A 25,067-nucleotide genomic window follows, 5' to 3' on the forward strand; every position below is an offset into this window, starting at 1 on the left:
AGATAACAACAAATGTTCAATTGTCTAATCCGAATCTCCCCTCTGATTCAAATTCTAACCATGAGCGGTCAGCAATCTTAGGAACTGCCTCACTGGTCACCGTGCATCCCTGTTCCTCCATATAGTGTTTGTAAGCTCATTATTTTGGCTCACATTTATGCTGACCATAACTTTTGAGTACAAAACTGGAAGGTACACTATAAACACAGAGCATTTCCCACCGCTTTTCGGACAAGCTCTGTAGCTTTTTAACTTCCCCAAAACTATTTTGTAATTATCAGCCTAACAGAGGGGGGTGGGAAAATATTCATTTAAATATGGGCAAATGGATACTCGTTGCATAACAGCATCCATGTGAGGAAGACAACACAGTGTTTTTACACTGTGACTAAGGGAACTTCTATTTTGGCAATGGGTCAAAGCTGCTACCTTAGTATGTTTTCTAGAGTCAAAGAGGGGACATAACTTCCAAGCATTCTAAGGAATATTTTTAACATCCGTTCAAAACAAATTACTCAGAATTCTTCCGCATTCTATAAATGGGTGCCCTGTGGAATGGAGCCATTCAGCTGGTCTCCCGAGGTCTTTCACACAACGGCTGCATCTACACGAGCAAGTTCTTTTGGAAAATCCAGCCCTTTTTCGAAAGAACATGCACAACATCTAAACATCTACAAGATGTTCTTTCACTCTGAAGTTGAAATGATGGTGTGTTTCAATCAGAAGTCGAAAGAACACGGCTCTTCTTCTGGAAGCCTTCTCCTGTTCCCAGATCAGGAAGAGCGCTTTCTTTTGAAAAAGCATGTAGACGCTCTGCAGACCCCCTTTTTGAAAAAGCAGCCCTCGTGGCGCTGGATTTTTGGATCCCTAGCCTATTCTTTTGAAAGAATCAGTCTTTCTTTCTATACACTTTTTTGCGTGTGGATGTGATCCTTCAACAGAAGGCTGAAGTTTTGCAGAGATCTTCTGGAAGAGCTTCTCTCTAAAGATCATTGTAGTGTAGACAGAGCCAACAGAGTCGAGGGGATAAAAGACTGGAACCTGAGACCTGACATCCACTGCCCTTGCTCTCCTCCCTAAATGCCCCACCACACCTACTGTATAAACTCATCTAGGTTTATAAAGGCATCCTTCAACTGACTTAACAATGGGTGTGATTTTTTTGTCTGCTGAAATTGAAGTTAAGTTCCATCTCCCTTTTCAGTTTCTTATAACTTTTTCAAACAAGCTTCTGCGGGTGTTCCCTGTGGAAAGGAGAGCTGGTACATCCCCAAACATGCTAGCATTAAAATTTGGCAGGATCCCCTTCCTCTGAAAAAAAGCAAAGGTTGGGCTAAAACAAGAAGTGGGCTGGTAATACCACAAAATATACCTAGTTAGTAGGACTTGCAGGGATAAGTGAACTGCAGTAGGCGTTAGAAGAGGAAGCAGGGAGGAACATATACTGGGAGGGAAAGTCCGTCAAAGAAAATGGCCTCCCTTAAGGTACAGGGACCTAGTTCCAACTGGCACATAGGGAACCACTTGCTGCCATCTCTCCTGGGTGGTAGTGAGCAAGAAGGTGAGAGAATAAGGAAACGGTTTCAGCCTGTAACCAGAAGAGCAACAGGGAACTCTGTGGACATTACTCCATAATGGACAGAAATGGTGCGAAGGCAGCATGCTACGCCTGGATGACAAAAACAGGGCTTTAGCCTGAACTGATCCTCAGTACTGACACTTGTGGCACCTCAAACATGAACCCATGTGTGTGGTAAGAAAGGCTGTCTGTGAACGGTTGCTGCTACCATGCTGCCAGCCCATTCCACAAGCATGCAGTGAAACAATGGGACAGTGCATACGATTAACGGGTTTAAAACGGTTGCTCCTCCACTTAAAAAAATGTCATTGTTGTTTTCCACAAGAACACAATTTGGAAAGCTGTCAGGTGATGGTTAGCTTGTAAGAGAAGAGCAACTAGGGATTACTTGGGATATCTGAGCAGAAAAAAATCAGTTGTGTTTCTGCTTAATATCTTCATTGATGCTAGAAGAACAGAATGTTAAGGACATGTTCAGACCCCACTAAACCTGGGAGAGGAGATAAAAATAATGCAAAAATGATCTGCATAGACTAGACATGTGGTATAGTAAATGAGAACATAAGAAGGGCCATACTGGCTCAGACCCAAGGTCCATCTTTCCCAGTCTCCTGTCATCTGACAGTGGCTATTGCCAGGTGCCCCCAGGGAGTGAACAAAACAGGTGACCATCCAGTGATCCTTCTGCAGTCATCCGCTTCCAGCCACTGACAAACAGAGGCTAGAGACACCATTCCTACCCATCCTCATTAATAGCCATTGACAGACCTAACCCCCATGAATTTATCTAGGTCTGTTTAAAACCCTGCTAAAGTGTTGGTCTTCACAACCTCCTATGGCAAGGAGTTCCACAGGCAAACCGTGCGCTCTGTGAAGAAAAACTCCCTTATGTTAGTTTTAACCTTTTAAGCATTTAATAAATGGTACCTATTAATTTCATTTGGTGACCCCTAGTTCTTTTGGGAACAAGTAAATAACTTTTCTTTATTCACTTTTTCTTGATTTTATAGCTCTCTTATCATATCTCCCCTTATCTCCTTTTTTCCTAAGCTTGAAAAGTTCAAATATCAGTGAGGTTCATGTTAGAAAAATGCTAATAAATACATTCAGGGGAAAATAACCCCAAACACACATGCTGCATGAGAAGGAGAAACCTGGAAAGCAATTAAGCCCTTGGTATGATAGTCGGCTGTCGGTGAGACAAGAATTTGGTGTGTAATGTGGCAGTAAAATATGGCTATGCTGGTCACATTTAAGGGCTCCATATGGCATGCAGGGAGGTGATTCTGTAGAGCTGTGGGACAATCATGTCTACAATGGTACTTTTGGTTCTGGGCACTGCAGAGACACAGTAAAGTAAATGTATAAAGTAAGCTGGGAAAGTGACAGCTAGAATTCTTGGCAGGGACATAATAATCTAAAATATTTGTCATGTAGAAATAGAAGGGGAGAGAATTTTAGGATGAGCCAAATAAGGTTAGGAGACCATAAAAGTGAAATTTCAGAACGGGGGTAGAGAGAAATAAGATAAAGCCCCAAATATGGGGACTTTGCCTATGAAATCAGAACATCTGGTCACTCTAAATAAGGAGTAATACGATATTACTAAGATATTAAGCAGAAACTGACATTGAACTTCTGAGGGTGAGATCCGTTGGGCTGTGGAATGGGCTCCCAAGCGAACTAGTCCCATTGCTTGGACAATTTCAAACCAGACTGGAGCAGATGACCAGGGCTTTCTTATTGTCAATGTCTTAACCTCCATGGTTGATTCAAGGACTAGAACATCTGCTGAGGTCAATGTAGCTTTTCCAGTTTGCATCACCAGGACTATAGCTCAGGAAGTTCAGCCTCTTGGGAATATTCTCCTACTCCACTCTGCCCAGGAGTTTAGGTGTCAGCCCTGGGAAGTGGATGAGTCTTAGCCAAGCTGTGCGCATGTAGCATTTTCTCTTCCATAGAACATTCATGATAAAGTTTTAGCTGTCCTGACCTGAGCTATCTATAACTGAGCCTTCTCATTGAAATACATTAAAATATCATAGAGATGTCCTAATGCAAGTGCATTTCCCATTTAAAAAAACACTCCACTTTCAATCTACTCCACTGATCTTCAAACCTGAGTGACTTTTAAAGATTCAGTGAGAACGACTATGCAGTCAAGTTTGCAGCTTATGGGTCGAGCTATTTTGGAGTTGCATGGTCACAAAACTTGTAATTTGTTCATAAATGCATAAATCAAATATAACTTGTGTAGTGCCATTCAAAACGTTCAGAAAATGCAAATTTGGACTATGACCAAGAGTGATAGATTTAAGAAAATAATACAGTGAAGCAATGGAGGTACGCACATTAAAAGTCTTTAAGTGATTTGTACTTATAATATTCTTAGGGCAGGTCTACGCTAGACCCAAAAGTCGGTCCTAGATACGCAATTCCAGCTTCAGCAATTGCGTAGCTGGAATTGACTAATCTAGGATCAACTTATCTGTCCTTCCTCATTGAGGCAGGTCAATAGGAGAAACTCTCCCATTGACCTCCCTTACTCCTTGTGATAATGAGAAGTACAGGAGTTGACTCTAGAGCCCTCATAGTTCGATTTTGTGCATTCCCACGAGGCAGGTGAAATCGAATCCCAGAAGATCGACCCTGACTGGGTGGATCTCCCCATAAGTGTAGATGTACTGCCATTCTGAAGCTTAGGTAAAGTGGGCCCTGTAGAATTGCACCTGGAATAGTAAGAACAAAACAAAAATGAGCAACAACCCAATCCTCCATTTTGTAAAGAACGCTTTTTTTTAAACTAAGAACACCTAACGGACAAGTTGCGGAACTCTGGCTATTCACCTGAAACCAAAGGGCGATGCAATTGAAATTTCAGCTGGTGGGAGTTTTGTCTGAGTGAGGACGGCTCTTTGACAAGTGCCACACTGAAGAGATGATTCCCACGGATGAAGATACTGTTTCTCTTTGAGAAAAGAATGATAGTTTAAAAACAAGTGCTCCCCAATGGCTTGAGAGAAGGATGAAAGAAAAACAAAATGCTAGAGTCTGTGTGTGACTGGGTTTTGTGAAGCATCATGTCCACTTGCTGTCTATACAGTTAATAGTGTAAACAATCACAGGAAGTGAATATAATGTAAAAATCTATCGATCGCTTTATGGCCTTTAAACGGACAAACACGGTTCTCACCCGAATCCTTATACTCGCCTGTGTTTTGAGTCTCCGCTTACTTACTCTTTCAGAAGTACTGTACTATATAAGGCATGGCATTCAGAAGCCATAGCTTATTAAGATGAAGATGGAAAGACGAATTGAACATAGCAGTCTTATTGGCCTTCCTAGAATAAAATATTGGCTGCATATAAAGTTTACTGGAACTAATTTTGGGACTCAGCTGAAGCTCACTGAAATCAATAGGACCTTGGGATTTTTTTAACCCTTCAGATTCCCTTTTCACCCTGTTTCTCCAAGTGAGAACCACAAAAATATCAAGAATTTTAAATCCTGCATAATGGCTTAATGTTTTAATTGTCCGCAAGGTTCTATTGGTCTGAGGCCATAAGGCAAACGCATTGTTTCAAATTCCAAACCAGAGCCTTCACAGCTGCTAAAACTCAAAAAGTGATTGAGTAAAATGTGGGGGGTTCATGTGGCTTCACTATAAACCTCATGTAACTCACTTGTTGTGCTCAAAAGTCTTTTTTTTTTAATATGGGCTCCATTGTTTCATAAGTTTCATGGGACCATTAGATCATGTAGTCTGACCTTCTGTATAACATGGACTAGGGTACTGAACTCAGTTACGCACTCCTGTACTGAGCCCAATTACTTGTGTTTGACTAAAACATGTCTTCAACAAAGATACCTAGTCTTGACTGGAAGACATCAAGTGATGGAGGAGCCATCTCATCCCTACATAGCAATGGAAATGTGGTTGTAATTGTTATGTTCTGCTAATTAACAGAGGAGACAGTAGTATGCACATATTTATATAGCTGTCACTCATAGGATCCTAATTATGGGCCAGCTCCCTATTACGCTAAGCACCATGTAAACATCAGGTTACCAAAAAGAAGCTTGTGACCCAAGAGGCTATAATCAGCACCCTGGACTAGCGCATCCTCATTTCAGGATGTGGTAAAATATGTTTTTTATCTACCACCCTTAGAAATTGATTAATTTATTATGAAGCAAAACCAACACCAGTTACATCTTATGAACAACACTGTAAAGTGACTAGTCCGTGGAATCTTCTAATGGTTATTCTGTGACTACCAAGAAACATGATTATGGTTTTAGATTCAATAATGAACTTACCGAATTCACACTATAACCAAGGTCACCATAAACAAGGATCGGTAAAACTCGTTTATTTTTCGCATAGTGGAAGTGTTCAGGAAACTCTTCTTTTTTATACACCCTTAGATTAGGATGGGCATTCTTCAGTGCCTGGTACAATTCCTCTTCTTTTCCAGCCTTTGGGGATATCATTCCAAAGCCACCATAGTCCAGTATGTCAAACTTGGTCAAGTTGCTGAATTTGATGTAGTTGGACAATAATATCTCTTGTACTAGAGGCTTCTTTTTTACTGTGGTCATACCATGATCAGAGGTAATGATGACATTCAACTGATCCTTCAACCTGTGTTTCTCAATGGCTTCTACAAGGTAGCCAATAGTTCTATCAATCTGTTGAATAATAATCTTCCTGTCTTCGGTTTCAGGACCCTTCATGTGCCCCACCTTATCAGGTTCTCCATAATAAAGTGTGACAAAATCAAAGTTCTCTTTGGTAAACCAGCTCATAACTATGTCGATGTTCTCTCTCCACTCTGTCTCATTGCTGTCAGGATGATCGAATGACTCTACTAGCGTTCTGTCGACCGACTGCCCCTTGTAAGTGGCACCACCGCCCGGATAATGGAATGAGGCTGTTTTTTTCCCCTGAAAAATTGAATAGATGGAAGGTGATATTTGTACTGTGTTAATAACAGGGCAAAATCTATAACGTCAATTACTTCTGACAGCTGCATACAATACCTGTGTATTAAACAGATTTCAGAACATGAGAGTTAAGTGTACTGTATGATTGGCATACAAAACTCAAGAAAAATGCAGATGAAGAAAGCTCTTAGGACTAATACAAAGTGTAGATCTTAAAACTGACTTCACATAATTTGATGTCATATGTGATAAATGCTTGCAGTCTCATCTTAGTTTTTCAGGGATGGATGAAGTGTAGACTGAAGGTACATATCCACTTCACTCCTTCTTCCTCTCTACTTGTTCCCCCCAAGCCTTCCCGAAATATCATTGCTATAGACACCATTGTCAGGGGCATGCTTACTTTCTCCCCCACTGTGGGTCATTCTGGAGTATAATTGCCTCTGCTACCAGACCCATCTCTTTCCATTCGATGAGAAACAATCGCATTCCAGGCACACCCCATTCTCCTGTCGCAACCAAACTATGCTCTTGCTGTAAGTTTTGATAAGAGGATGCCGCATACCAAATTTGGTGGTCCCACCTCTTACCATTAAAGAGGAGTTCTTGAACAAATGAAATCGGAGATGGACAGAGAGAGCCCCAAGTATAAAGACTCCCAAATATAAAGTGGATAAAAGTGTGAGATAAATTTAAAGCATTGTAAGGTAAGGCGTGTGAGCAGGGATGGATTCTGAGAGGTGAAGGTACTTTGTGTACCTGGTGGTTGCTTATCTCCAGTAAATATGACCCCTCACCGGAGTGGTGTGCTATCTAATTTGAGTAGATGTGTTTAGCTCTGCTGTAAAATGCTTTACTTTAGACCTCAACTCATTCCACTGAAATTAGTGACTTCAGTGAGGTGAGATCTTCAGCAGAGTCAACAGGGATCTGCAATGGACAGCAAAGTGGAAGAAGTGGCTGTAAAGGAGGGATTCGTAGGTGGAGAGGCAGATGCCTAACCTGGAATGTGGCAGGGTGAGGAGAGGGGAATCTTCAAGTCATCTGCCTGTGTTGTTGCAAGAGAAGTGGGGGCCAACCTCTCGTGCTGGGATCACTGCAGTGTCAGCATTTCATGTATTATCCACTGGGCTATTGTCCAAATAAGCTGGAGGCCTCAGAGTTATTAAGGTGCCAGTCATCAATGGGTTTTGTGTGCATTATACTGAGTTTCAGCACTTTAAAAATGCTTTACAGAGCTTAACTAATTAATCATATGAACAGTTGATCAATACATAGTATTATCTCAAATTTACACACCAGCCAGAGACATTAAGTGTCAAGATCATGACCAAGAACTAGGATTAAAATGCAAGTGAGTCTCTTGCCTTTCAAATAGTCCAAATCCACTGGCCCGTGCTGCCTCTCAAGCTGGTGAGCTACTGCTCCTTTTCGCCTATTGCATGCACTGTGTGCTGGGTGACAACAGAAAAGGACTCCATTCTTGCTAAACTAAACTGGCTCTTTTTTTAAAGGAACCGTTTCTAAAGAGCTACTGCAACTAGTATTCTAGCCACGTGCACACACACTGACTTCCTGGTTCCTCCTCTAAACTCTTCCCTCCTGCAGCCTGTGCTCATTCCTTCTAGTTCCATGCAGATTACCACATAACCAGGGGTCATAACGGCTGCTTATGGAAGGGAAGGCTTCTCAGCTGCAGGCAACTGGCTGGAGGCAGCTTGCAGAATCCCTGACTGCTTCTTTGAATTGGTTTGAGGCTCCCCCAGAACTCAAGGGACCTGGGGGGTCATAGGTTCCACACACCAAAAATTGTTTTATGGATCCCTATCAGGGAAGAGGGCTGTGAGGAACCTTTGGCTTCTGGAAAAGTCAGTCAAAAACTTTGCATCCCTTGCAATTATGTTACCATCCCAAGGTACTCTCTCTTTGTAATCAAGAGTCACAAACAAACTGCCCCCCATTCTCCATTTAGTTACTCCAGTTGTCACCTGTGTAACTTATTGAAATCACTAGTGACATAGAGAAGTAAAGTGGACCTGTACATTGAAGAACCAGGCTCACCGATTTGTTATGAGAATTGAGATTAGCCACAGTATTTCCAGGTCCCAGAAATCAGGGGACAGGACAAGGCAGAAAATATAGCTCTAATTCTGCAGAAAATATCAACTGAAGGAGGAACAAACTGCCGGTGGCACACGAAGTATATTCACATTGTTATATAATTAAAGACTTTTGATCCTTGCAATTGATCTGACACATTTCACTGTGCTTCAGATTTGCCACTTGCTTGCAGATCACCATGGGGCTGGTAAGTCTCTAGCTGATTTTGAGGAACCCTGACCCAAAATGTGAAATAGGCTTTGTCTCTGCCACTTCCTGATTCACAGCCTTATACAAACTCTCAGATTGTATTGCAGAGGAGTCAGACAAGACCCCTGTATTTATTCCATTGAGCATTCCATACTCTGATCTGATGCATGCCCTGGAAAGCTGCTGCAATCAAGTATCAGAGGAGTAGCCAAGTTAAGTCTGTATCTTCAAAAACAACAAGAAGTCCTTTGGCATAAGCGCCAAAATATCTGCTAGTCTATAAGGTGCAGCAGGGCTTTTTATTGTTGCTGAAATCAAGGTTCTTTTAAAGAAAGAAATGTCTATTTTACTGTATCTGTCCATCTAAATGCAGTGCTGATAGCTCATTTTGGAGGTGGATCCTATAGCTATAGGTACATAAGACACAGATATAGATTTAGACACTAATTCAAAGGTTTACTTGTCTTGACCCCATAAAGACAACGTCTTAACCAAACTAGCTAAGGTATAAGCCTCAAAAAGGCTTAACTGAAGCTGATAACCTGTGACATCTTAAGAGGTAGGGTAATTTCTTGTTAACTGCATATGTTAACACTGGGGGGATGGGGTGTATGCGTTACTTAGGGATGTCTACACTTAATGTGCTTCTGTAGTGCTTACTGAAGGTGCTACCAATGCCAGCAGGAGCACTTGTTCCATTTGTGTCCATACTCTACCTCCCTGAGGGGCTGTAACTGTACTAACAGAGAGGTCGCTGTGTTAGTCTGTATCCTAACACAACAAAACAGCGGTCAAGTAGCATTAAAAAGACTAGTTCAGATGTTTCCCTTTGTAATCTCTCTTTGTTGTAAAATGCATATTCTCAGGTCTTTAACAGTATGGCCCTCTCCAGTGAAATGCTCATGGACAGGTTTATGTGTATTCACATTCCTAATGTCGCTTTGTGTCCCTTCGTTCTTTGGGAAAGTGGACTGGACAATCAGGCAGGTCACTTAAACTCAACAGACACTTAGAGTTAGTAATTTTCTCTCCCCTCCTTCCCTCTATTCACCCCCCTTCTGGCCTATGTATCTGATTTGTTAGTTTCTATTTCAATTTTTTGTATCTCTGGGTTATACAACCGTCATGCCAATTCACTTGCACCAACGTTTCCCGTACAGCACTATCTCCGGATCTGAAGAAGTGGGTCTGCCCCCTGAAAGCTCACCACCTAATACATTTTGTGAGTCTTTAAGGTGCTACATGAGTGCTGGCTTGTTTTGGCTGCAACTATGTTAATGGGAGAAGCCACCCCAATGGCACTCAACTGTTTTCTGTGGAGTTGTTGCAGTTCTGTGGGCAGAGTTGAGTTTGGATTGGTGACAGGAAGGACTAGGACCCCTGCCGGAAGCGTCATGGTCCTGCCACACCCACCCTAGGAAATGAACAGTGAAGGGGAGCCCTCTAAATGGCCCATCAGAGAGACAGACTACAGCAGGGATGGGCAATAATTTTTGCAGAGGGGCCACTCCAGGAATTGTGATATTGGTCATGGGCTGGCTCTGGGGCCCCCAGAAGGGGTGGGTCTGGAGGCTACAGAGAGAGACACAGTGTGGGAGGGTGAAAGAGAAACACTTTGTGTGTGAGACAGACTTTGTGGTGCAGTGTGTATGTCGCAGTGACTGTGTGTGTGGCCCAGGCTGGTTATGTGTGGCATTGAAACAGTACATGCGTGCTGGTTGCTGCTGGTTCTCTGAGAGAGCCACCTTCTGTCTCTTTAAGGGAAATGTGTCCTGCTCTGTTGTTTCTCCCCTTTCTGCTCTGCACTCCTGAGTCACTTACCATCCGGGCTTCAGACGGGAGCAGCTCTGCTGTGTGTCTCCCTCTCCCAGTTCCCTGCTCTGCAGAGATGGGGTACAGGGCAGGGGAAACACCCTGACTTCAGCACTAACCTCTCCCATCCCCCTCTAGGAGCAGCTCAGCTGCAGAGGTAACAAGGTGTGGGGAGGGGCAGCTGAGCACATGCTGCTGGCTTAAGTATGCAAGTTCTGCTTATCAACTGGGCAGGCCAGAGAGAAATGCTTGGGGGTTGGATCTGGCCCCTGGGCATGATTTTGCCCATTGCTGGGCTACAGGGAGCAGCCAGTCAGGACCCAGAAAGTCCATAGATAAAGGAGCTGCAGAGCCAGAGACAGGCAGTTCCTTGATGCTTACAACTGGCTAAAGAGAAGAGCTGCACTGTAGACAGCTGACTGCCAGTAGGGACTGGGGCTGTGAGGAAGAGCTGCTGTCTCGCTGTTGGCCCTAAATATAGAAGAGCCAAGTGAAGTAAATTGAAAACTAACATTGAATGATCAGCATATTGTCTGACCTACACTTTGCATTCCCTTGGGTAGCCTGGGCGTCACCTGTTCTCACTGGGCACTGTGTTACACTTTCCTTGCTGCAGACTTTGGCTCTCAAGTCAGCCTCTCTGTGTCTTTGTCAGCTTCCAGCTGAGCTCACCACCTTCTCCTTCCAGTACTGCCAAGGGCATCTTTCAAACCATTCCTACCCATCCTGCCTGATAGCCATTGATGGCCCTCCCTTCATGAATTTATCTAGTTCTTTTTTGAACCCTGTTAAAGTCCTGGTCTTCAGAAAATCCTCTGGCACGGAGTTCCCCTCTTTTGATTCTTGGTTCATTTTGGATGATAGAAGCCAGATGGGTTCTTCCCCAGTTGATGGGCCAGCCATTTTCACTCTTTTGAAGCAGTTACCTAAGAGACTGTCATTGTTTTACCTTTTTCTGAGTTCCTTAACAACCCCCCCCCCCCCGCATTTACAGCCTCCTTGGATTGAATTCTATCCATTTGATCTGTCAGCAGTATAGCACTGAATAGAGGAAAAACTAAGTCCAACCAAATATTTCTGAAAACATAATGTAGATACTTTCCTGGTAAGTCACAGGACTTGAGAACTGAATTAGTTCCTGCTTGGCAGCATAGGGCAATAAACAGAACTACCACTAAGATCCTGCTAAATTGACCTACCGAGTCTCAGAAATCAGCTCTCCACCCTGCCATACCACTTTTATTGAACCACATCAGAGAGTGAGAAGGAGGGAATGTGGAGTGAAGGATAAAATGAATAGAAAGGAATCACCGGGGATTTTCCACTACCGGTTGAACCTCTCTAATCTGGAACTCTCTCATCCGGCACCATCTGTAATCCAGCATGATTTTAGTTAGCTGGATTACCACGTATCATGGCTGTGGCCAAGCTTCCTGTGGTCCCATAAAGTTTGTTTACAGCCACCAGTCCTGGCTCTGCATTCTGTGCTGTTGTTTAGCTGTAATTTACCCCTAAATGTCTTCTAAGAACCCAGTAAGCAGTGAAAGTATTCCTGACATGGCAGAAAATACTGACCTCATGTGGTTTGGCAAATTCTCTCATCTGGCACCGGTCAGGTCCCAAGGGTGTTGGACAAGAGAAGTTCAACCTGTACTAGGTTGGACAGCCAGGTTTAGTGACTGTACATGAGGGCAGAGCACTGGTTGACGGTTAGAGCAGGAGCTGGCAATCAGGACTCCTGGGTTCTGTTTCTGTGAATATGGCCAGTGACTGACTTTTCTCTGGCTGAAACATTGAGATTTTGAGGGTAAGTGACATGAAAGCAGCTGCAATGTGGGCTCAGTCATGTCTCAACATTGTGTAACAGGGAGGCCAGTGGGCACTGCTCGGAAGGGGGAAAAAGCAGCTAGTGCTGGAATCACAGGTGAGAGCAACTGCAATCAACTCAGGAGAGTCAGCTGATCTTATTGCCTGCAGGCTTGAAAGCAGCCCAGCCAAGCAGGGCTGGGCAGAGATTGAGTGAGGAGGTGGAGGAGTTTGGAGATCAGTTGTGAAGGAGATAAGGAGAAGGCAAAACAGATAAGGAGTCCAGGGAGTGTCCCTAAGGATGGCTGGGGAGGGAAGAGTGCCTGGGCTTCCCTCCCCCTGCAAGGCTGACAGCCCTGGCTGTGAGTAGGGGATGGAAAGAGGCTGGCCACTGGCCGCAGCAGCAGTAGGAGGAGCAGCCTAGAGCCTACAGCCAGTGTAGAGGTGTGGGACCTGAACCAGAGGAGAGGGCACCTTGCCACAGTTGTTCTAGATTCTCTTTCCTTTTCCTACGCAAGTTTTTTGGGGGGGAACCTACCCTCATAGATTAACTTACAATGTTTTGATTTAATTAAATGGCTTTCAAACTCGCACTTTTCAGCACTTAATTTTTTTTCTCCATTGACATTAATTACAGATTATTAACCTGAGGGCCATAAATCTGACAAATATTTCTGGTGACTTTTTTTTTACTTCATTTAGGAAGGTCAAAAATCACTTCAAAGTTAATTTTACAAAGAGGCTGTGTATACACTTGTATTCCTCTTTTGAAAGAGGAATGCAAATGAGGCACTGATTTACGTAATGCATGCTTTGTTTGCATAACTTCTTTTTGGAAGAGATTCTTTCGCAAGAAAAAAAGCAGTGTAGACAGGGCTCTTTTGAAAATAAACCACATCCACGAAAGAACTCTTCTTCCAATTTTGCTTCACGAAAAAGAGTTCTTTTTGAAGTTGGGGTTTGTTTTCAAAAGAGCCCATCTAAACTGCTTTTTTTTCTTGTGGAAGAAGCGAAAGGAGAATATGCAAATGAGGCACTAGATAGAGAAATCTGCACCTCCATTTGCATTTTGATTTCCCTCATTTGCACACCACTTTTGAAAGTGCAATGCTAGTGAAGACACAGCCAGAGAAACACCATAAAAGGCAGAAGACACAATCCTATTTAGTAATAGCATTAACGAAAGAGTACTACAGAAATAATAGATGCAAGTATGATCAACACAGTACCAGCTCCAGGGCCAAATTCCAGGAGGCTGGCTGTCCTGCTTAGGACCAGAAAAATCAACTGAGAAAGCAAGAGACAAAATACGTTGGCTGAAACTTTTTAAACTGAAAAATGCAGATTTGTGTTGGCAATAATGTTTTGCAAAATCTGTGTCAAATTCAATCAATTTATTTTATACTCCTCCCCCCTGCAATCCAAATGTGTGGTTTGAATGACATTTTTTATTTTTTTTCAATTCAAAATTGCTTTTTGCTTCAAAATTTACTTAATTTTTATTTACCCTCCCACCCCAAATGAAACAAAATATTTCATTTGAGCTTAAATTATTCTCCTGCCTGACAGCTTTTTGATTTGCCTCAGAATTTGAAAAATCCTTGTTTTAGGTCAGCCCAAAACAAATTTCTTTCATATTATTTTTCTTTTCAGTTTATCTAGGAACTAAAAAAAAATCAGTCATGCACACAGCTGTACTGTAGGTTGCTTCAAGAATTTGGCAGTTGTTGTGTGATGGCAATGTTTAAAGATCCTGAGATGGGTGCCTGCACTGTGCCGGACATTTTGTATATACTTGCAAAGCACAGTTTAACAAATGTGAGGTGAGAAAATGGTGGGAGGGGGGAAAAAAGTACAGAAAGAGGAAGTGTCTTGCTCCAGTCACAGCAGAAATGGGGACAGAATCCATGAGTCCTGACTCTCCGTTCACTGCTCTGTCCGCTGCATGAGAGTTTCTAAATCTCCTCAGGTGGTCAGTCCTTTTATTTAAAATCATAAGTTTTTCACGATCTTCCTCCCTTCATGTTTACTCCAAAAGTATGAGTGAAAAATGCTGCTGAGCTAACTGTGCTAATTCCTGTGTGTGTTTGTTTTTGTAAGCGGACAAAGAGTAGGCGACTTTGAAGGAAAGAAGCATGCGGGGTGCTGGAGTCGGATTTTCTTTACTTTTTATTGTAATGCAATTTCAACACCTCATGACCCAGTAGGGCTGCAAGCCCTCCTGGTTTTGCTAGGAGTCTCACAGAATTGGGCTCAACCTTCCAAATGCTCCTGAAGCCAAACTGGGAGATCAGTGGCTACCCTTAGTCCCTCTGCGCCGCTGAACTTGTATGTCTATACTTATAAGGAGATCAGCCTGGTCAGGGTCGACCTTCTGGGATTCGATTTCATTCCTCCCAGCTAGGCGCATGTGGGGGATGCAGGAAATCGAACTATCAGGGCTGGGGTCGCCAGTTGACCTCTGTACTCCTCGTCGAGAGGAGAAAGGGAAGTTGATGGGAGAGTTTCCCAAGTCGGTCCTAGATACGTTGAGTCCAGCTACCAATTGTCGTAGCCGGATTTGCGTGTCTAGGATTGACTTTCAAGTCTAGGGAAGAGCTGGCTAAGGCAGGCTCCCTGCCAGCTCTGGTCCTGTGCCACTCCCAGAGGCGGCCTGCAAAGCCCTGCCTGCAGCATGTGGGAGGGGGCCAATGTGTGTCTGTGTGCTGCTCTCATCTGCTGGCACCACTCCTGAATCTCTGATTGACCAGAAGCTGGGGCCGTTGGGAGCTGCAATGACAGTACCTGCGGGATGGAGAAGAGCATGGAGCCCCCTTCTGCTCCATGGGCCTCAGGGATGCCCTGACCCCTACTTGGAGTGGCATGGTGCCAGAGCAGGCAGGGAGCCTGCCTAAGCACTGCTGCACTGCTGACTGGGAGCTGCCTGAGGTAAAGTCCACCCGGCTGGAGACTGTACCCTTCATCCCCTCCAGTATCCCAACCCCAACCCCAGCACTAAACCCGCCCCTGGTTCTCACCTCCTGTATCCCAATGCCCTGCTCCAGCCCTGAACCACACCTAATTCCATCCCTCAGCCCCACACATCACCTCCTCCTGCACCCCACCCCCTGCCCTAGGCCTGAACCCCCTCTGACACCCAAACTCCCTCCCAGAACCTGCACCCCCTTCACACCCCATCCCCTGCCCCAGGCTCAGCCCAGAGCCCCCTCCCACACTCCAAAAGCTTTGGAGCCAGCCCAGAGCCTGCATCCCCTCGGACGTCCCAACCCCTTTTCCCATCCCAGTGAAAGTGAATGAGGGTTGGGGGAGTGCGCAGTGGAAGGAGGGGGGAATGGAGCAGGTGGGGTGGGGCCTCACAGAAGATGTAGGGCAGGGGTGGGACAAAGGTGTTTGGGTTTGTGTGATTGGACATGTGGTGATTCTGACACACCTGGTGACCCCTGTCAAGGTCTTGAACCACTGCCTTAAATCACACCGCTTCCCAACTTGCCTGAGTGTGGGTAATAATCATGCGACCAAGTGGGCTTCATATACTCTTTCCGTGAGTGTATCTGTCTGCAGCCTGAAAGGTGAAAATCACCTTGTGGCCAGTTCCTTTTGTGGGGAATTCCTCACATCCCTCATTCAAACAGCTTAATAAAGCACCATGAAAATATCATACTCAAATAAGTGGGTATTTACTGTTCTTTCCCCCATTTTACTAACATAATCAACTTTATGAGCAGCAATAAATTGACAATATTGTTGGTTTTATTGGGACCATTATTTTTCTGTTAGTGCTGCCTTCGTTTATTACAACGATTACAGCTTTCTCTGTTATGTTTATTATTCTTGAAAATGCTTGTGCTTAATGACTTTGGTAGTGTGTTTTCCCCAGTATAAAGAGTTTGGGACTCTGCAACAGGTTTAACCTCTTTAATCTGGCACCCTCGGGACCTGGCTGGTGCTGGATGAGAGAATTTGCCCAACTATGGCAGGTCAGTATTGTCTAGCACATCACCAACACTTCCACGACTTACTGGGCTCTTAAAAGACATTTAGGGGTGAAAATACAGCTAAATAACAAACATAGAACATGGAGAGCCAGGACGAGTTGCTGGAAACAAGCTTTATGGGACCACGGGAAACTTGGACACCCCCACGATAAGTGGTCACCTGGCTAACTCAAACCATGCTGAGTTACCACTTGTTGCCAAACGAGGGAGTGCCAGACTAGAGAGGTTCATCCTGTACTTTTGCACTTCCCTTTGTATTCTGCTTGGAGTTCAAAACCCATTGAACTGAACCTTGAACATAGCTTTGGGCTTATTGCTGTTCCACCTTAGAATCAAATTAGCGGCAGCTCTTACTGTATGAGGGTGAATATCTTTTTGATTAAAAACATAGCTACATTTCCCACAAGAAACAGAATTACCAGAACAGAAATATTGGAGATGATGTCATCCATGCAAGGACGGGTAAGGGCATTCCAGAGCTTCATCCTTCTCCATCAGTATTATGGTTTAATGCTCCAGCTGCTCATTCTACCATTCTATTGATTTTTCTTTTCATTTTTTTTTATTCTGGCCTTTTCAGCATATCTCCAGTGAAATAAATCTTTCCTCAAATTTCCCTTCAAGGTCCTTTAACCGTGGATCAATTTTATTAATTTTTTTAAATCTTGTTTATTACTCTAAAACCTAATATTGATGAGTTGACATTTGTCAACATTTAATTTAATTACCAGCAGTCCAGACACACACAGATGGTTTAATATTTTAAAACAACAATACCCTATAATAATGGCTCTTTGCATCCATCCAGGCACTGAGCCCTTCCTTACCATCAGCCCTGGCTCCTGTACCCCCACACTCCCAGCCTCTTGCCCTGAGCCCCTCCTCACACCTAAACCCTGATTCCTACATACTCCTGCACCCCCCAGTCCTAGCCCTGAACCCCTTCTCACTCCCCAACCCTGACTTCTGCACCCCCCTAGTCCCCTACCACGAGCCCTTCCTGAACCCTGACCCCTACCCCATCAGCCTCCTGCCCCGAGCCCCCACCTTAAGGACCCAAGGGACACCAGGAAACTGTGCTAGTCTTTACTAAAGCTTAAGGTACCTGTACATCTGTCTCATAGAACTGGAAGGGACCTTCAGAGGTCATCGAGTCCAGCCCCCTGCCCTCACAGCAGGGCCTATGTCACCATCCTTACAGTTTTTTTTCTTTGCCCCAGACCTCTAAACGGCCCACTCATGGATAAACTCACAACCCTGGATTTCTAAATCCAGTGCTCTAAGCTTTCCGTCCCCATCAAACTTGCCAGAGTGGACCAGGGAGTGCAATGGATTTCTTGCTGGTGAACTCCGTATGTCGCAGGCAGCCCATGCAAGTAAAATTTTGATGAATAGAGTTCTCATGCCGAGTTAGTTGACCTGCAGCAATCAGGTTGCCATAATTTTAAGCAAGAGTTCTTTGGTTTGTGGAAGAATGCTTGCCTTCTGCTGCAGGGTAACCATGGAGTTGCTAAAATCTGGATGCAGCAATTAGCTGCTAGATGAGTAATGAGTCATCAGTCCTCATATCTGTTGTGTTCTTTGCTAAATCCTCTTGTTGAACAATCACTTACAAACTCACAAGAAAGGCAGGGGCCAAAAAGTGATGGGGGTGGAGAGGAACAAATATTCATGTGTAAATGACAGTCAGAGAAATGCAAAGGATCAGGCACAAGGGGCAAGAGCCAGAGGAAGTACGTTGGGGATGCATTGCAGGGAGGATTTTATGCTATAAAATAAAGCTATTTAGGACCATTTTGCTGTACAACACACTATTATTGCAAGCACATGCAATATTAGCTGGTAGGCTAGGTATGCATGAAGTTATATGCAAATACTGAAGTCTGACAGAGCAATGGCTGTGTGCACATTGTAATGTTCCTTTGTCCTTTTCGTTTTGTATCCTATGAGGATATTGAGCCTCAAAGAACTCCCATTGATTTCAGTGGGCTTCTAGGTTTCTTTAGCTGTGCTGCCAGTATTTAGCTGTGATGAGTGCAATAACTCAAGTCCCTGACGGAGCCACTGCTTTGCAAACATATTTTCAGTGTTTGTTGATCTCGTACGGTACGTGTTCCATTCAAGCAAAGGGATTAAGTTATGGAAATGACAAACCTAAGGGCATCATTACACAGTGTCCAAACGTTCTATGGTACCTGGTTCTGGGCTGTGATCCACAGTGGCAGGACCCCATTGTCCCACCATTCCGTCTTGTTCTGAGTTGCCTTATGAGAGAACTTCCTCAGGGTCTCTGGGTTAAACATCAGATTGTGAATCACTCCGTGGTCTTCAATCCAGCGACCTGGAATGCAAAAGAGGACGAGACAAGAGATCAGCAGAGGGAGTGTCTCTGAAAGCAAAGGAACGAGCATGGGTGCAATGCTGCAGGTCCTGGAAACTCAATGTCTCCATGGAAGGAGCTCTTTCCCACTAATTGAATCCAACTGTTCCAACTAACTAGCCCGGAGTGTAAGAACAAGGTAAGGCAGGTGTAGTCCTTCCTTCCTTAAGCAGGGTTTACCCATATTGCTATCACAAATAGATATCCCAGATAAAGCTAACATTGAATGAATTTCCATAGGGTCAAATTTCCAACATACTGAATTTCATGGCATAATTTCCTACTGATGTAAACAGAGCAGGAGGCGGCCTAAAGGACTATTTCAAGTTGAGGCAAGACTATCACACTTTGTTTTAATAATTCTGTTTTTACTAATTGGATTTTTCCCATAGTCTTATTTTTATTGAAAGCCCATCTGCAGCCCTTTTCCTTCTCACTGAAGGGGCTGGTGAGTGGGATATCAGAGAGGAGACTGGTTGTTCAATGTATCCATGTTATTCTGCCTTGATGAGGTGGGCTGGGTAAGGAAAAAAGAGTGAGTACAGGTTGAACCTCTCTAATCCAGAACTCTCTCATCTGGCAACATCCGTAATCCAGCGTGATTTTTAATCAACCGGACGACCATTTCTCATGGGTGTGCCCAAGTTTCCCATGCTCCCATAAAGTGTTTTTTTAGCCACCAGGCTTGGCTCTCAATGTTCTGTGCTGTTATTTAAATGTAATTTACCCCTAACTATCTTCTATGAACCCAGTAAGCAGTGGAAATGTTGGTAATGTGCTCGACAATATTGACCTCCTGTAGCCCAGCAAATTCTCTCATCTGGAACTGATGAGTCCCAAGGGTGCTGGATCAGAGAGGTTCAACCTGTAGTATGGGGAAGAAGGACCAGATATAAGTTCTTCATCAAATATTCTGGTTCGTGAATAATTATATTACAGCGTGTAATCAGCTGAATTGCTGGTAAAATTCTATTTCTCAAGGAATAGCAGTGGACTTGTCATGATTTTGCCAGCCCCAAGCTGATGACGATTCATGTTAACAAACAGAAATCATCATCCCGGGTTTTGGCGCAGTGATGAAAAAGTTTATGAATCAAACTTTTGGCAACTGTCAGTCCATGCTTAATTTTTCCCTTCCTTTTATACACTCCCATTGGGACATAAATCCTTTTTCTCAGGGGGCTTGACTTGTTCTGGAAAGGAGGAAGAGCTGAGCTCTGAATATGTGTGTCAGGCCTGTTGAGCACTTGTTATTCTTAGGGTGAGAATATGTCGTGGATTACAAAACCACAGAGGAACCAGAACCTCCCTTGCCCTTTCCCTTTCCAAGGAGTGCCGAGAGACTGAGCGCAGATGGGTCGGTGTGAGGGGGTGAGTCGGGTGAGAGCGCTTATAGGCTATATACCCAATTTGAGGAACAGGAGGGTGGGACAAGGAATGGGCAGAGTCTCAGATCTATCCCTTGCTTACTGGGCAGCATTACTGACTTAGTGTGGTAGGTGGTGTCTGCAGGGTGTTAGCTGTTCACTGCTGATACAGGACAGCAGTGCCTTGCTCTGTATCTCTCCCCTGCACGTCTGAAAAGCAAGAGAGAGATCTGTAGATCCCTGAGCCCCTGTCCATTGGGATGCCTTTTCAACTATATCTCCCTGCCTCCCCTGACTGTGAGCTATGTCCTTGTGACAAACTGTAGCCTTCAATACATTTTACAGGATTTATCGTGTTGATAAACACAGGGAGAGAGCTGGTCATCATATGATGTCCATTTAATCCTGGGTGCAGAGGAAGGAGCACCAGTGGTGAGATTCATGAGCCTCTTTCACATGACGGCTCTGCTGGTAATAACAACCGTGAGGAAAGCACAAGCAGATGCATAAGGCACTCTGTTCTAAACAGCCACACTTCAGGCTTTGCCTCACCACTGGGTGTGTATGGAAAAGTGCAGTTAGCCGGGCTTCGGTCCAGAGAGACTGAGGCGAATTGGAGGATTGGGCCAAAAGAAACCTGATGAGGTTCAACAAAGACAAGTGCAGAGTCCTGCACTTAGGAATCCCAAGTGGTGTGATGGGCTGGGAACTGACTGGCTAAGCAGCTGTTCTGCAGAAAAGGAGCTGGGGATTACAGTGGATGAGAAGCTGGATATGAGTCAACAGTATGCCCTTCTAGCCAAGAAGGCTAAAGGCATATTGGGGTGCATAGTAGGAGCATTGGCACCAGATCTAGGAAAGTGATTATTCCCTTTATTTGGCACTAGTGAGGCTGCATCTGGAGTACTGTGTCCAGTTGTGGACCCCCCATCACAGAAAGGATGTGGACTCATTGGAGAGAGTCCAACGGAGGGTGACAAAAATGATTTGGAGTCTGGAAGCACATGACCTATGAAGAGAGACTGCAGGATTTGGGCTTATTTAGTCTACAGAAGGGAAAACTGAGGTGGGATTTGATAGCAGCCTGAAGGTTGGGGGCGTTCCAAAGAGGGTGGAGAGAGGGTGTTCTCAGTGGTAACAAATGACAGAGCAAGGAGTAATTGTCTCAAGTTGTGATGGGGGAGTTCTAGGCTGGATATTGGGAAGAAGTATTTCACTAGGAGGGTGGTGCAGCTCAGGAATGAGTTACCTAGGGAGGTGGTAGACTCTCCTTCCACGCAGGTCTTTGAGTCCCAGCTGACGAAGCCCTGGCTGGGATCATTTAGTTGGGGTTGATCCTGCTTTAGGCAGGAGGTTGAACTTGATGACCTCCTAACGTCTCTTCAACTGCTATAATTCTATGATTTTTATGATTGCATGGGACTTGATAATTTTGTGGAAATCACCAGAATTTTTAACTATATAAGTGAAACAGTTTTCCCAGCCTGTGCAGTTATTAAAAATATTCAAAAGCATCAATCTTGAATATTTTTATGAACTGATAATCTGTATGGTTTTTTCCCGTTAGACCCGACAGCGGAAAAAGTTTTCAATATTTTTGATATATTTTAATTTTAATATATTTTGAAATCTTTTTAGCATAAATTAACAAAGGTATAAAAGTCATTCTGAATTGAAAAGCAAAACTTCAAAAAGTCAGAATGGGCTGTCTTGACAATTTTTAAACCTTATTCAAAATGTTTTGAACTGGAAGATTGGTCAAATTCAACTTTTTGTTTCGAGCAGTTGCAATGAGTTCAAGTTTTCAGTGTAAAAGTTTTGTTGGCAAAATGGCTTGTTTTGGGGCAGTTTGACTTTGAATTTCATTAATGGAAAATGTTCATATTGGTTAAGCTTTTCTGATATTTTTTTTGACTAAGAAACCAAACAAACTGCACAAAAGAAACCCTGCTCTCAAGAATCACCCACAAATTATTCAGTCAAGTTTAATAATTTAGTAAAAGTATTGTGTCTTGAAACCATTTTTTCGACTGAAAATTGATACCTATTTTCAAAAATTATTTTAAGAAACTGAGGGGTATTTTTTAATAAAACACCTCATTTTTGGAAACTTCCTATGAAATTATTGGGAAGGTTGCAATCAGCTTTAGCCTTGACTTTAGTTATGTGCCTGCTTCAGTGTTCTGTACCTAGGGATCCTACTTCTGGAAGTGGATAAATGCCTGTGATCTGTTCTTATCTCTAGTATCAAGGAGCTCCATTGTCTACGTCAGCTACAGTGAAAGCTCCATACCCAGAAGTCCCCTTTTGGTCAATCATTTGACAGTTGCAGTACAATGTTGTAGGAGGTCATGGTTGTGGAGGGAGAGGAAATTTTCCATTTTGCTCAAGTCAATCTCATTAATGGCTTTGACAAGGCAAAGACTTGAAGTGGACTCTATATTCCATGGAGAGCTAGTGCAGAAAACGGTGCACCAACATTGTGTGTTCATAGAGATCTCTCTAGCATGCCAGCAATGCTGCTGTGTTTTTTGCAAATTAGAGCTTTCCTGAGAGGTTTGTTTTCATTCTTCAGGATAACAAATTACAGTGTATGCTTCTGCAATGCTGAGGGGAGTTGGGTATCGGAAACACCGTTTTGCAGTGGTTCTAGTCTTACCTGTTGGGACATTTTCAGAAGGTGGAACAAGGGGGCTGTTATTCGAGCCCATGGCAATTTTGCTGTGGGGTTGTGCAAGGTTCCATATTGTCCCCTATGCTGTTTAACATCAACATGAAGCCTCTGGGAGAAGTCATAGTGAGTTTTGGAGGATGGTGCTACCAATATGCGCAGATGATATTCAAATTTATTTCCCCATGACACCAGCACTAGGTATGGCGGTAATTAATTTACACCTGTGTCTGGAAGTGGTGATGGACTGGATGAAGTCTAAGAAGCTGTAGTTGAATCCAGATAAGACTGAGGTCATGTGGCTCAGGAGACCATGTGTTCAGGAACGTGGCATGATACCTGTTTTAAACGGGGTTACTCTTCCCCTAAAGAACAGCTTGGGAGTCCTCCTGGATCCTTTTTTAATATTTTGAAAATCAGATTTCTTCAGTGGCTAGGAGTGTTTTCAAGCAGCTTTTGTCTGATCCACCAACTGCAACCCTTCCTGAGCAGGCATGGCTTGGCCACAGTGATCCACGCTCTTGTCACCTCTCGACTGGATTACTGCAATGCACTCTATATGGGACTGCCTTGAAAGAGTCTTCAGAAACTTCAGCTGGTCCAGAATGTGGCTGCCTGAGTTTTAACTAACACTTATTATGCAGAGCACATTTAAACCAGTGCTCTGGCAGCTGTGCTGGCTTCCGGTATGTTTCCAGGCATAATTTAAGGTATTGGTTATGACTTATAAGCCGCGTCTACACGTGCACGCTACTTCGAAGTAGCGGTGCCAATTTCGAAATAGCGCCCGTTACAGCTACACGTGTTGGGCGCTATTTCGAAGTTGAAATCGACGTTAGGCGGCGAGACATCGAAGTCGCTAACCCCATGAGGGGATGGGAATAGCGCCCTACTTCGAAGTTGAACGTCGAAGTAGGGCACGTGTAGACGATCCGCGTCCCGCAACATCGAAATAGCAGGGTCCGCCATGGCGGCCATCAGCTGAGGGGTTGAGAGACGCTCTCTCTCCAGCCCCTGCGGGGCTCTATGGTCACCGTATGCAGCAGCCCTTAGCCCAGGGCTTCTGGCTGCTGCTGCTGCAGCTGGGGATCCATGCTGCATGCACAGGGTCTGCAACCAGTTGTCGGCTCTGTGGATCTTGTGTTGTTTAGTGCAACTGTGTCTGGGAGGGGCCCTTTAAGGGAGCGGCTTGCTGTTGAGTCCGCCCTGTGACCCTGTCTGCAGCTGTTCCTGGCACCCTTATTTCGACGTGTGCTACTTTGGTGTGTAGACGTTCCCTCGCAGCGCCTATTTCGATGTGGTGCTGCCCAACGTCGAAGTTGAACGTCGACCTTGCCAGCCCTGGAGGACGTGTAGACGTTATTCATCGAAATAGACTATTTCGATGTCTCTACATCGAAATAAGCTATTTCGATGTAGCGTGCACGTGTAGACGTAGCCATAAAGTGCTAAGTGGGTTGGGTCCACGGTATTTAAAGGACCGTCTTTCCCCATATGAATCTGCCCGGGGATTGAGGTCAGCTGGGAAGGCTCTGCTCAGTGTTCTGCCACTTAGGGAGATAAGATTAACATCAACATGCATCAGAGCCTTCTCAGCCTTTGCTTCCAGGCTGTGGAATTCTCCCCCGGGATAGTCGCATGGTGCCAACATTAACATTGTTTCGGCTCTGGGTTGAAGCCACCCTGTTTACTTGCGCTTTCACTGGGGGGGTGTGCGTGCGTGTGTGCGTGCGCGATCCTACTTTTGAGATATTTTAGTAGGGTTTATGTCCTTTTGGAGTTTTGTATTTTTAAATCTTTCTATATATGTTTATATTTTCAAAATGTTTTGTAAGCCGCCTTGAATATTTGAAATAGAGGCGGGGCAAAAATATTTTAAGTTAATAAGTAAGTCTGGAGGAGGGTGAGTCTCTGTGTCCAGGCCTGCACCTGAGAGGATGTGGTACAATCTTTAGGGCCTTCACAGATGGAAGAGGACAATTTATTTGCTGCCATGGTGGTTTGGGCATCTCCCAGGACTGAGGAATTCTAAAGTACCCTCTGGCTGAAGATCAAGGTTTAAAGTGAAGATAAGTGGCCTCCAATAGCAGGAGATTGTTATGAAGGGCACACTCTTTTTATTTCTCCTGACTTTCTTTTGCCACAAAAATGTAATACTACTTAAGTGAACAAGCACACGTATATATTCAAAGGGAGCTT

The 25,067-nt window shown here is 44.1% G+C and overlaps 1 protein-coding gene across 1 annotated transcript in view; it reads right to left on the reverse strand.

Annotated features, from left to right (window-relative positions):
* LOC142021816 (ectonucleotide pyrophosphatase/phosphodiesterase family member 7-like) overlaps positions 1-25,067 on the reverse strand; it is a 51,748-nt gene that overhangs the window by 10,175 nt on the left and 16,506 nt on the right. The window contains exons 2-3 of the mRNA XM_075011027.1: positions 18,646-18,791; positions 5,901-6,527 (exon numbers count right to left, since the gene is read on the reverse strand). Of these exons, the coding sequence (XP_074867128.1) occupies positions 5,901-6,527; positions 18,646-18,791 (773 nt within the window). The remainder of the gene's footprint in view (positions 1-5,900; positions 6,528-18,645; positions 18,792-25,067) is intronic.

Source organism: Carettochelys insculpta, chromosome 16 (assembly GCF_033958435.1).
Source record: "Carettochelys insculpta isolate YL-2023 chromosome 16, ASM3395843v1, whole genome shotgun sequence".
NCBI classification, from domain to species: domain Eukaryota; kingdom Metazoa; phylum Chordata; order Testudines; family Carettochelyidae; genus Carettochelys; species Carettochelys insculpta.